The sequence below is a fragment of the Hyla sarda genome, chromosome 5 (assembly GCF_029499605.1).
Source record: "Hyla sarda isolate aHylSar1 chromosome 5, aHylSar1.hap1, whole genome shotgun sequence".
NCBI lineage: Eukaryota > Metazoa > Chordata > Amphibia > Anura > Hylidae > Hyla > Hyla sarda.
Genome location: NC_079193.1, coordinates 92,107,744 through 92,122,030, shown reverse-complemented (window position 1 = coordinate 92,122,030; position 14,287 = coordinate 92,107,744). Strand labels below are relative to the sequence as shown.

Genomic DNA, 14,287 nt, shown 5'->3' with positions numbered 1-14,287 from the left:
AATGCATTTCTTTATGGAATTCTCTTTTGTATACAGCCCCTAAAAAGTACTGGAAGGATTAAGATTTTTTAATAGAAGTGAATTACAAATCTTTTTAACTTTCTTGCACCAGTTGATTAAAAAAAAAGTTTTCCACGGGAGTACCCCTTTAAGAGAGGAAGCTGTTATAATTGCAAAGGAAGTGCCAATCCGTTATAATGCCTATGGATTCAAAATGGGATGTCCTAAACACTTTTGTAGGTGTAATGTGTAGATGTTTCAATACTTTTTTCTATCCAGTGTACAAGTCCACTGAAACAAATGATATGAACCGTTTCGGCTGAATATGGATTTAGTTTCAATATTCTACTTGGTGGCTGACGGCAGACAACTGTTTCCCAAAATGTGTGCAGAGATATTCAATACCAAAAAACGCAGCACTTTCCAAGCTCATACAACACCCATAATCAATCCACGTGGGGTGTCTTCAACAGCAAGCAGGTGCACACGGAAATGGAGTGACAGCCTATATACATTTTACTATATTTCTGCTAAAAAGTCAAACATTTTTGTTGAAGTTAGTATTTCACAAATATTTTCCTATGCCAAAATCTAGCATAAATGAATTAACAATTACCCCTATAGTGTTTCACGGTTTCCTTTGAGCTTAGTCTGGCATGTTGCGAGTAAAATCATTTGTACCCAAACAAAACGTTACATCAGCGCCCATGGAAAGCAATTGAAAACCAACTGTGCATGCTTGGCCACATACCCAGGAGTAAACAAAGCTAATAGGTGATGCCTTTTGGTAAGTTGTGTCAGGTAAAATGCAGACCTATCTTTTGTGGTCACAAGAAAACTATCAAGTGTGTGTGTGTGTGTGTGGGGGGGGGGGGGGGGCTATATGAATTGCCAAAAAATATACAACCACTGCACTTCATACGACCTTGGCTGACCTATAAAATAAACCCCAGGTCTTTGATCAAGCTCTTAGATTTAGTGTAATTTATGTCATAAGTGAAACACAGAACACGGAATTATGCAAACAAGAATATAGCTATTTATTTAAGGATAATATTGATACATAATTAAGACAATCTGCTAAATAAATACCCTAATCTTTATAATGCCCCCAACTCAACACATGAGATCACTCTAGTCAAACAATGATGTAGTAATTGACTCGGAGTTAGCAATTAAATCAGCATAATAACATGAACAATGAACATGCAATCAAATAATGCGATAAAACAAAAGGTTATTCAGTTACCAGATATTTCCAAAGTTACCAAATGAGTTCACTTAGACATTATTGATGAACTCAAATCTGATCAACACATTAGCGTTGTTATGTATTGCCTTTTATGAATGTATGATTATATGATACCTGTCTACCACCCCTCTCCCTATTACTATGCAACATATATGTATTTCTCTATATATTGGTTCAGATCATAAGATGTCAATAACTATACCTCTGCAAATGTAGTTAAAAAAATTTTACTAATATTTTACCAATGAAACTTAGACAATGAATGGTCAAATCTTAAAGGGGTATTCCTGGCAAAAATATTTTATCCCCTATCCAAAAGATAGGGGATAAGATGTCTGATTGCGGGGGGCCCGCTGCTCAGACCCCTCGCGATCTCCCTGCAGCACCGGCATTCTATGCGGGTGCTGAATCTCCAGTTTCGGACACATCCGGGTTGCCGGGACTGGGGACGGGACGTCACGCCACGCCCCCTCCATTCATGTCACGTCTATATCATCTATAGTCATACAGTAGCTGTAGGTACCTGCATTTAACACACATAAATATAGAGGAATGTGTTTTCCAAAAACGAACTTTCAACATGTTATGTTCTCTTCTTTGAAATTGGAGCTATGTCTGACTGTCAAGGACCACCCTAGCTCAGCAGAACACTATTTTGCTACAGTTGAATCCAACTAAGTGAATATATTGATAACATCCACACAACATGGACGCTTTTAGACTATTCAAGTCCGCTTAAGAATATACAACATTTAGTGGGTAATTTATCAAAGCGTTTAGATTTTTTTAGTTTTGTTTTTTTTGCGGTGCTTGGGTGCAGAAAGGTTGTAAGGGCATGTTGCGCGACTTTTTTTTTGCGCCAAAGCACCGCACTGCTGAATTGAGAGAAATGACTGTGCACAGTTAAATTTCCATATTGGCATGCAGTTTATCATTGCGACTTCCCATGGGAAAGTCACAATTTTTTCTCAGAGACCTAAACTATGTCGCTAATCACCGCTACTAAGAGACATTGTTCTGAAAATGACTGTGGCCGGTCATTATAAAACAGTTATTATTGATAAATTTTCACCTAAGTCTTTATATGTATGGTGTGATAACCTGAAATTTGGTCGAAAAGTATTGAAAATGAATGCCAAATAATATTATTTTGTAAGTCACTAGTACTATAGTTATACTTTAGATGTCTGGAATACCTGTATATAGCTAATCTGTTGCTGGGGTTTGTCTGTTGTAGAGAATTACACTCAAGGGCCCATTTTTGGACAAAGCCATCTTTTTGCAAGAGAACCCTTTGTTTTGCAGAAGACAAAACCTGGAAGTTTTAGCCCCTTCAGAGGTAATTTGGGTGTAATGGTGGTGGAGGAGGAGGAGGAGGAAAAGGAATGTTTTCTTATTTACTATATTTACACAGGAAAATCTAATGGCAAAGGACTTTACACAGAAATGTACATTCTCTACTACATGTCATGTGCTTAAAGGGGTTGTCCACTGAAAATCTCCAGAACGAGGCCCCGGCTCTTAAGCTATGTTCACACAATGGAATTTTCACGCAGAATTCTGCAGTACAATTCTGCAGTGGATATCAATGGGATTCTGCTGCACTGTGCACACGGCGGAACTTCTGGAGCAGATGTCTATTCTTTAGACATGTCTATTCTTTTTGCGCAATCTGCATGAAAAAAAAGGGATCATAACAGATCTTTTTTTTTGGCCAACAGAAAAGCCTAATTGACTATATTTTGGCATACCGCATAATTAGATGCACTGTAGCAGAAACAATGAAACAGAAAATATACCCTTATAAGTACTAGATTTCTGGAGGTAAGACATTGATCCAGGGATTTATTCTGATCCAAATTTGGGACAGTTGGCATTTGCCTCAAATTTTTTTTGCCTTCCTCTGGTTTAACATAGTAGGGTTATACTGTAGTTTGAACATGATGGACTTTTTTTGTGAACTGTTAATTAACCTCTTAAGAACATAGGAGGTACCTGTAGGCCCTGGCCAGCTGGTACTTGGTACACCAGAACATACATGTACATCCTGAGTCCCGTCTTGGCTATGAAGCAAGCGCAGGAGCTGCACTTGCTTCATAGACGGCGGATCCTGGCTGCTATTAGCAGCCGGGGACCCATCTGTAATGGTGGACAGGGAGACTGCAGCCAACACTGATCAGTGCTATGCCTATACATTTAAAAATGCAATAAAAAGTCTCCTGTAGGGACCTAAAAAGTTTTAATAAATGGGAATAAGCCCCTCAATCAAAAAAAATTTATATTTCCCTCTTTTCTGATTTTAGTAAAAAAAATATACAGATGTGTATCATTTGGATTGTATTGACCCACAGAATGTTTACTGTAAAGTGCACTGCACAATAACCCACAAAAGTAGCAAAATTACGGTTTTATTTCCCTCCATATATAATATATTTTTTTGCTTGTGCTGTACGATTCACTGTAAAATGAAATATGCCGTTACAAAGTACAATTGGTTGCACAAAAAAAGAAGACCTCATATGGCTCTGGGTATGGAATAATAAACGAATGGTGTCTCTTCCCCTATGTTCCATACATTGAAAGGGGATATGCACCATATAAAGTAAATAACTTTGTATGTGAATAAAATGTACAAAGTTAGTATGTGTATATATATATATATATATATATATATATATATATATATATATATAAACATTTATGACACTGTCTTATTTGTACTCTTCTATAAAACTGGGGATTGGGGATGTGCAACACTAGATGCCTAAAGAAAGTGGTTTTATATATCTGGCAGATAGAGCACGCGGCAGGCGAACACAATCCTGCCAGAGCCTCAGTCATTTATTTAAGGAACATCCAGGCAACTGTTGATTTTGACATGCTGACAATTTTACAGTAAATCACTGTGAGAGCAACTGGCTGTGTCTGTTACCTTGCATGCCCCCAATGAATCACATCACAGAGATTATGGTCAGTCACTATGGGGTCTTTTTGTTATTTCATTGTGATAAGAGACTCCACCACTCTTGCGTATTAAAATCATAATATGTATTATTATTACTATGGTGATTATTATTATTATTCCTTTTTACTACTTATAAGGTATCATGATAGTAGGTACAATTGTGCCTTGAAATTCATAAAAATGTGCACAAAAAAATCCCTATTGTCTTAAAATTGTGTTCAGTTGTTAGTCTTATGTGTTTAAAGGGGTACTCCGCTGCTCAGCACTTGGAACAAACTGTTCCGAATCCTGGAGCTGGTGCCAGGAGCTGGTGATGTCATAGCCCCACCCCCTCATGATGTCACACCCAGCCCCCTCAATGCAAGTCTATGGGAGGGGGTGTGACTGATAGGCTTCATAGGAAAAAAAATACACAGACCCCTATTTTTAATATTCAGGGACTCTATAGTGACAGGGACTGTTCCCCAGGACTGGTGCATGGCAAATGTGGGGCCAATATTTAAAAAGGGGTCAAAAGGTGACCCCTGGAATTATAGACCTGTTAGTTTAACCTCTGTTGTATGTCAATTGTTTGAGGGTTTTCTAAGAGATGCTATTTTGGAGTATCTTGATAAAAATAAATGTATGACTCCATATCAGCATGGTTTTATGAGGGCTCGGTCCTGTCAAACTAACCGGATCAACTTTTATCAAGAGGTGACTCCATACTGGACCAGGGGGATGGCTGGATGTCGTATATCTGGATTTTCCCAAAGCATTTTACATGATGCCACATAAAAGGTTGGTACATAAAATGAGAAAGATTGGGCTGGGGAAGAATGTGTGTAAGTGGGTAAGTAACTGGCTCTGTGATAGAAAACAGAGGGTGGTTATAAATGGTACTTATTCTGATTGGGTGACTGTTACTAGTGGGGTACCCCAGGGGTCAGTCTTGGGTCCTGTTCTATTTATATATGCATTAATGACCTTGTAGAGGGGTTGAATAGTAAAGTAGCAATCTTTGCTGACGATACTAAACTCTGTAAAGCGGTAAACACTATAGAGGACCGTGCACTGTTACAAATGGATCTGGATAGGTTGGAGATTTGGGCTAGGAAGTGGCAGATGAGGTTCAACACTCATAAATGCACATGGGGAAGAAAAATCTGTGGAATTATGTATTAAATGGGAGCACACTTGGGACGACTGACGTGGAAAAGGACTTGGGAGTCTTAGTTAACAGTAAATTTAGCTGTAGTGACCAGTGTCGGGCAGCTGCTTTCAAGGCAAATAAATGGGGTGCATCAATACACATAGAATACTGTGTACAGTACTGGGCACCAGTGTACAAGAAAGATATAGTGGAGCTGGAGAGGGTTCAAAGACGGGCAACCAGGGTAATAAGGGGAATTGGAGGACTACAGTACCCAGAAAGATTATTAGAATTAGGGTTATTTAGTTTAGAAAAAAGAAGGCTTAGGGGAGAACTAATAACTATGTATAAATATATCAGGGGACCGTACAGTGATCTCTCCCATGATCTATTTATACCCAGGACTGTATCTATAACAAGGGGGCATCCTCTACGCTTAGAGGAAAGAAGGTTTCTACACCAGCACAGATGGTTCTTTACTGTAAGAGCAGTAAAACTGTGGAATTCTCTGCCTAAAGAGGTGGTCATGGTGAACTCTGTAAAAGAGTTCAAAAAGGGGCTGGATGCATTTTTGGAGAATAATAACATCGCTGGTTATGTATATTAGATTTATAGGGACAGAAGGTTGATCCAGGGATTTATTCTGACTGCCATATTTTGAGTCGGGAAGGAATTTTTACCTCTAGTATGAGGGTTTTTTGCCTTCCTCTGGATCAACTCAGCAGGGACTCATTAGGGTTATAGGTTGAACTTGATGGACTCTGGTCTTTTTTCAACCTTATGAACTATGTTACTATGTTACTAAATTCAGTTGAATGTACGTGATTTGGAAAGGCATATCAGAGAAAAACCAAGTCATGAAGGGAAAAGAACTTCCTGTAGAGCTCAGAGACAGGATTGTATCACAGATCTGTTGAAGGTCCCAAAAATGTCTGCTGCACTGAAAGTTCCCAAGACCACAGTGGTCTCCATTATTCTAAAATGGAAGAAGTTTAAAACAACCAGGACTCCTCCTAGAGCTGGTCACCTCACCAAACTAAGTAATTGTGGGAGGAGGTGCTTGGTTAGACAGGTGACCAAGAACCCAATGGTCACCCTGGCTGAGAGCCAAAGATCTAGGGGGAGATTTATTAAAACCTTTGTAGAGGACGAGTGGTGCAGTTGCCCATAGCAACCAATCAGATACCTTATTTTATTTTTAACAAGGCTTCTGAAAAATGAAAGAAGCAATCTGATGCTCTTCCCCCTACACAGGTTTTGATAAATCTCCCCACCAGTGTGCAGATGAGTGAAACTTCCAGAAGGTCAACCATTACTGCAGCACTCCACCAAGAAGGCTGTTATTGCTGCAACTTTGTGTGCAACAAATCGTCCCTTAAGTTGCATGTGAGGAGAGTGTGTCCCTGCATGCCCCCTCCATTTAAAAAAGAGCCCCCTTTCAGCCCCTTTGCTTCCTTTCCTACCCCTTGATGCAAATAGCGAATATCCTCAAAAATAACATCTTTTTGTGCAGAATATGCAACTTTTGCGGATCTACACGGCTGGTGCTGCTATGTAGATGTCCCCCGCTGAAATTCCGCAGTGTGAACGGGTCTCGCGGAGACCCATATACACTAATGTTAAGTTCACACCACGGAATTCCGCGGGGAATTCCGTGGTGTGAACATACCCTTAAGGGGTACTCCGGTGGAAAAATATTTTTTTCATATTAACACATTAACGACCATGGACTTGTATACACGTCCAGGGGGGGAAGCACGTTCCCGCACCTGGACGAGTATACATGTCCATGGTTCTCGTGGGTGCTGCCCAATGTTCCCACAAGATCACGGTAGAGACTCGGCTGTAACACACAGCTGGGACACTGCCGGGACCGGAGTAGACTTCGGTCCCGGCAGTTTATTCCTTACAGCCGCGGTCGGAAGCGACCGCAGGCTGTAAGTGTTTTGACAGAGGAAGGGAGCTCCCTCTGTCTCCCCCTACAGCACCCCGCAACGCGATCGCGGGGTTCTGTGTGTAATCCCTGGCAGGCAGGGGCCGGCAGTTTAACCCTTACGGCCACGGTCAGAAGTGACCGCGAACTGTAAGGGGGGCTCCCTCTGTCTGGGTTCAGCAGCACCCCGCAATGATCGCAGGGTGCTGCTGCTTACCTGGGCAGCCAGGAGTCTGACAATGACCCCCAGGTCTGCCCCGCCTACTACCTGTCAGGACATTCCAGCAGTATGTTAGAGGTGTCCGTTGGACTGCAGCACTATAATCCATTTGGTGAAAAATGATGCCCTGAAAACCAAATGCGCTCCTCTCTTTCTGGGTCCTACCACGCAACCAAGCAACCAAATATGGCCTTAACGGGGGTATTTCCAAACACGGGTTGAGCAGCTCTATAAAATATTGGGTGCATTTCTTTCGATATCAGAAGCGATGTACAAACAATATATCCCATAAATAATGCATTTGTGAAAAAAAGCTAATTTCAAATTGATGATGGGTTTAGTAGTAACTGTACTAATTGACAGATCACCCGAGTCTGTTGCGATCCTTCTGTATAATTTATAGATGTGGCCAGCCGCTCCTCTATGGTCCCCTACACTGCTGTATATATACACCTATTCATATTTCCCACCAAATGGTTCCAGCCTATCACAGGTGTATATATACGGCAGTGCAGGGTACCATAGAAGAGCAGCCGGCTGCATCTATACATTATACAGGAGGATCACAGCGGGTGTCTGGAGTGACATCCGCTGTGATCTTTCCTTAACTACAGATACTACTGCTCCCAACATGGAGCAGAGTGTGCTCCATGTTGGGAGTAGTAGTACCTGCCCTGCAGTTAACAGATCACTCCTGACACCCAATGTGATCATATTATCTGTTGCGGAGATGCAGAGCAGCGATATACAGCGCTCGCTTCTCTGCACTGCACCCCGGCCAGTGATGTGAATAGAACATCACTGATTCATATTTCCCTCTGAGAGCGGTGATTGGCTGCAACCATCCGGCCAATTCCCACGCTGGGCGGAAAATAGGAATTCTATTCACATCACTGGCCAGAGTACAGAGCAGAGATGCGAGCACTGTATAGAGCTGCTCCGCATCTCTGCTATATTATGGACAATTGCATGGGGTGTCACGACTGACACCAGGGGTGATATGTCTATTAGTACAGGAACTACTACTCCCATCATGGAACAGTCTGTTCCATGCTGGGAGTAGTAGTACTACCTAAAAAAATGTAAAAAAATTGAGGAAAAAAATGCAATTTCCAATCGAATGCAAAAAACGCAAGAAAAAACGCCAAACACAGGAAAATGCTGTGGTGTTTCTTCTTGCATTTTTTTTTCTTGCGTTTTTTTTAGGCCACAAAAAAAACAAGTAGAAACTTAGCCTTAGTCTGAACTCAGTGCTTTCTGCTGAAACCTCTGTCCATGTCAGGAACTGTCCAGAGTAGGAGCAAATCCTATAGCAAGCCTCTCCTGCTCTGGACAGTTCCTGACATAGAGATGTCAGCAGAGAGCACTGTGGTCAGACAGAAAATAACAACTCAACTTCCTCTGCAGCATACATGAGCTGATAAGTACTGGAAGGATTAAAGGGGTACTCCGGTGGAAAACAGTTTTTTAAAAATCAACTGGTGTTAGAAAGCTAAACAGATTTGTAAATTACTTTTATTATAATCCTTCCAGTACTTAACAGCTGCTGTATGCTGCACTGTGGTCAGACAGAAAAGAAATTCAAAGGGAAAACAACTTCCTGTGGAGCATACAGCAGCTGATTAGTACTAGAAGGATTAAGACTGTTTAATAGAAGTAATTTACAAATCTGGTTAACTTTTTGGCACCAGTTGATAAAAAATAAGAAAATGTTTCAAAATTTGAAAAAACGAATAGTTTTCCACCTTTGGATAGGGGATAAGATGTGTAAGCACCGGAGTACCGCTTTAAGGCTCACTGTACCCCTTATGTTCCTTGAGGGGTGCAGTTTCCATATTAGTATGCCATGTTATTTTCTTATTATTATATTTTTTTTGCTGTTCTCGCACCGTGGGGGCTTCCTAAATGTGACATGCCCCCCAAAAAAAAACATTTCAGAAGAACTCACTCTCCAAAATCCCATTGTCACTCCTTCCCTTCTGAGCCTTCTATTGCGCCCGCTGAACACTTTACATACACATATGAGGTATTTCCTCACTGAAGAGAAATTGGGTTACAAATTTTGGAGGGCTTTTTTTCCTTTTACCCCTTGTAGAATTTAAAAAATTGGGTCTACAAGAACATGCGAGTGTAAAAAATGAAGATTTTGAATGTTCTCCTTCACTTTGCTGCTATTCCTGTGAAACACCTAAAGGGTTAACACACTTTCTGAATGTCATTTTGAATGATTTATGGGGTGAAGTTTTTATAATGAGCCATTTATGGGGTATTTCTAATATGAAGGCCCTTCAAATCCACTTCAAAACTGAACTGGTCTCTAGAAAATTCAGATTTTGTGAAAAATTAGAAAATTGCTGCTGAACTTTGAAGCCCTCTGACGTCTTCCAAAAGTAAAAACATGTAAACATAGAAGACACTTCGAAAATGCAGGATTTCAGGCGCTGACCAAGGAGAAGAAGCTGGAGCCAGGTAGGTAACGAACAGGTTTATTCCCATGCGACGCGTTTCACCGCGCTTGCACGGTTTCATCAGGGATGCCTGATGAAACCGTGCAAGCGCGGTGAAACACGTTGCATGGGAATAAACCTGTTCGTTACCTACCTGGCTCCAGCTTCTTCTCCTTGGTCAGCGCCTGAAATCCTGCATTTTTGAAGTGTCTTCTATGTTTACCTATTATCTTCAGGAAGGCTGCAGACCTCTACTATCATAATCAAACGTGTCTCCTTGATGTGTGGGTTTTTGCACAACCTAGCAGGGTGAGCCTCATACTTTACCCTCCCCTCCCACACACCTGTAATCCTGTTGATACTCCACAAGGGAGCGTCTGTTTTTTCTTTTGTTTTACAAAAGTAAAAACATGTCAACTTTATGATGCAAACATAAAGTAGACATATTGTATATGTGAATCAATATATCATTTATTTGGTATGTCTATTTTCCTTATAAGCAGAGAGTTTCAGAGTAAAAAAAAAAAGCTAACTTTTTGGAATTTTTCACCAAGAAATTATCGACAAAAATTTACCACTGACATAAAATAGAATATGTCACGAAAAAATATTCTCAGAATCAAAATAAAAAGTAAAAGCATCCCAGAGTTATTAATGCTTAAAGTGACAGTGATCAGATTTGCAAAAAATGCTCCTGTCCTTAAGGTGAAAATGGGCTGGGTCCTTAAGTTGTTAAGGTATTCAGTGCAGAATTATGCAGGGAAAACTTGTATTTTATTTCATTTTTAAGTATTTATTATTAAGTCTGCAATATAACAAAATATGAAAAACCGAGTCTGAAAACTTTACAAATGCACTATAAAACCGAAAGAAAAAAAGCCTCTAAGCAAATCAAAAGGCTAAATTCTCATGAAGATTTCTTTAGTGCTTGAGACTCCTGTTGAAGCACCTTCCTAAAAAGAATAATAGTGCCCATAACAGTCGCTGCTTTCATTTTCCAACTAATGCAAATAAAGAAGAGCTAGGATATAACTGGGTGCTCCTAGAATATATATTTGTTTACATTTCTACTACTTTCAAAACACAGGGCCCATTGAGTTGAAGGGGTTTTCTCATCAACACCACCATCCCCTTTATAGATAGTTAATATTTCATTGCTGGGTACCTCAGCCCAGGGACCCCTATGATCACAAAAGCTGGGAACTATTTTGGGAGCAATGGTTGAGTATATGCGTTGCTGCTCCATTTAGGTTACTCCCATAGACTTGCATTGAGGGGGCGGGGCATGATGTCACGAGCTTCCGACTCCAGCATTCGTAATAGTTTGTTCCAAACACTGAGCAGCAGAGTACCCCTTTAACTCCTTAAGGACATAGGGTGTACCTGTACGCCGTGACCCTGCATCACTTCGGGTCGGTCCCGGCTGCTAATCATAGCCGGGACCCTGGGCTAACAGCGCACGGCATCGATCGTTGTGCCGCGTGCTGTTAACCCTTCAGACGCGGCGATCAAAGTTGACCGCCGCGTCTGAAAGCAAAAGTAAACGCTTCCCCGCAACTCAGTCGGGCTGATCGGGACATCACGATAAAATCGCGATCTTCTGATCAGCTGGGACGCAGGCGGAGGTCTCCTTACCTGTCTCCGCGGCATCCGATCGTCGATTGATTGCTCCAAGCCTGAGCTACAGGCTTGAGCAATCGAGCCCCTATCTCACTTATCCGTGCAAAGCTGTGGCTTTGCAGGGATCAGCATAGGAGATCAGTGTGTGCAGTGTTATAGCTCCCTATGGGAGCTATAACACTGCAAAAAAAGTGAAAAAAGGTCATTTAACCCCTTCCCTATTAAAAAGTGAAAAAAGGTAATTTAACCCCTTCCCCAATAAAAGTTTGAATCACCCCCCTTTTTCCATAAAAAAAAAAATGTGGTATCGCCGCGTGCGGAAATGTTTGAACTATAAAAATATATCATTAATTAAATCTCACGGTCAATGGTGTGTGCGCAAAAAAATTCCAAAGTCCAAAATAGTGTATTTTTGGTCCCTTTTTATATCATGAAAAAATGAATAAAAAGTGATCAAAAAGTCCAATCAATACAAAAATGGTACCGATAAAAACTTCAGAACACCGCAAAAAATGAGCCCTCATACCGGCCCGCACGCAGAAAAGTAAAAAAAGTTATAGGGGTTAGAAGATGAGAATTGTTAACATATAAATTTTCCTGCATGTAGTTATGATTTTTTTCTGAAGTACAACAATATCCAACCTATATAAGTAGGGTATCATTTTAACCGTATGGACCTACCGAATAATGATAAGGTGTCATTTTTACCGAAAAATGAACTGCGTAGAAACGGAAGCCCCCAATATTTACAAAATGACATTTTATTCTTCAATTTTGTCGCACAATGAATTTTTTTTCCGTTTTTCCGTGGATTTTTGGGTGAAATTACTAATGTCACTGCAAAGTAGAATTGGTGGCGCAAGAAATAAGCCATCATATGGAATTTTATGTGCAAAATTGAAAGCGTTATGATTTTTAGAAGGTGATGAGGAAAAAATGAAAATGCAAAAACGGAAAAACCCTGCGTCCTTAAGGGGTTAAGGGGAATGTAACCTAGGGCTGTACTTGGCTTTTTGCCTAAGTTCTAGAGATGAATAAAGCAGCAGCACCTATGCCTGACCATATCTGCATAAAAATGATGACATGGGCCCACCGGCCGGATGATCCCTGTACTGATATGGTACATTCATAAAAATAACCCTTCTTTTTTTATTACTCAGTAGTGGCCTTAACAAAGGATGCAGGGCAAAAACATAAATAGGTTCCTTGGCAATCTATGAAATCTGTCCCTAGTATCAGTAATAGAGTCATTTAATGTCCATGCACTGTGCTGCAGAATATGTTGAGTCTATGTAAGCAACCAGAACTAAGGAACAATGTTTTTTTTACTTTCCTTTACTTTGCTATTGTTTCATTAATTATTGTTCTAATTTAAAACTTTATAAACCTGGTTTTGTTGTTGTTTTTTATAGATATATATATTTTTTTCTAATCTATCTTGCTTGACCTGTTCAGTATGGCAATGTGTGATTTGTGAGTTAAGAGGGTGTCAGTGAGCTAAAGTAAGCCTGTCACTATGCCTATTGTCCACACAGTGGCAGTATTGCTTGAGAAAACGTACATTATTATACAGTGAAGTCTTCATTACTGCGCTTAATATGAGAATTCTGTATTTTTTTTTAAAGCAAAGTGGATGAATTGCTATATGTCTGGGTAGATATCATTATATATATATCATTATAGCAAATGACAGATGACGACCTAGTAGCCTAATAAATTTACTCTTGAAGGAGTTGCTATTCCAATCGGTGTGATCCTTGAGTCAAGGTAGCTCAGCACTACTCCACCCAGTCTCTCCCTCACCTCCAGCACGGATCAGAAGCCTGGGACCACGGCAAATCTATAGGAAGAAAAAAAAATGCAATCCAGCAAGGTGTCAGCATGGAAAGAGAGGCTTGCGGCATTCTGTACTTAACAGAAACCGACGCGTGTCAACCGTAACACACTATCTTAATTATGGCTACGTAACATAACTAATAGAACTGTTAAATAAGAATGAGGAAATGACATCACAAACCACTCATCCACTACAATTAAATATGCAAATCATTGAAATAATTTAAAAACATGTTGCACATTGAAATATAGAGCAGAAACCCAGACACACAAGCAAAGATGACATATTAAAAACGACATATGGCTATAAACAGAGTCATATACACAACAGGAAAAAGTGAGAAGTAAATAATCCATAATATGTTCATAAATTAGTTTACAGAATATAAAAAAAAAAACTGTGAGTGATAGAAGTACATACAAATGCTGTTTTATATATATATATATATATATATATATATATATATATATATATATATATAAATAACGCAATGTTTGTATGTATGGGTATATGTTCCAGCATCACTTCCTAACAGCTGGAGATATTTTAATGAATTTTGGTACAGATGTTACTTATATGTCAACTAAAATATGACATACTTAAATTAACCCAAGCCCTCCCCCATTTGCGAGGGTCAGAGTGTTTGGCTAAAGTCCTATGCAAGTCTATAGCACTTCCGGTACCTTTACTCTGCTCTCCATCTCCTGGTGAGTGTGCCAGTCTAGCTTGCAAGCCATATCCCCTCCCATAAGCCCTGCTCCTCCTGCAAGCTCCACCGCACTTTACCTTTATATGTTCTCAATAAACAACCCTTTCCTCACTGACACCGCTCTGAATTGCACTTTCCTTCTTCCTAAAGATTCTCTAGCCCCCCTACTGCC

The 14,287-nt window shown here is 40.2% G+C and overlaps 1 protein-coding gene across 9 annotated transcripts in view; it reads left to right on the top strand.

Annotated features, from left to right (window-relative positions):
• The window catches only part of TBC1D5 (TBC1 domain family member 5), a 645,101-nt gene that overhangs the window by 550,067 nt on the left and 80,747 nt on the right, over positions 1-14,287 (top strand). For 8 of the 9 annotated variants that reach the window (XM_056519933.1, XM_056519937.1, XM_056519936.1 and 5 more), the window contains one exon: positions 2,490-2,591. The exons of the other annotated variant lie outside the window; for it this stretch is intronic. In XM_056519933.1, coding sequence (XP_056375908.1) covers positions 2,490-2,591 — 102 coding nt within the window. The remainder of the gene's footprint in view (positions 1-2,489; positions 2,592-14,287) is intronic. 9 annotated transcript variants of the gene reach the window in all.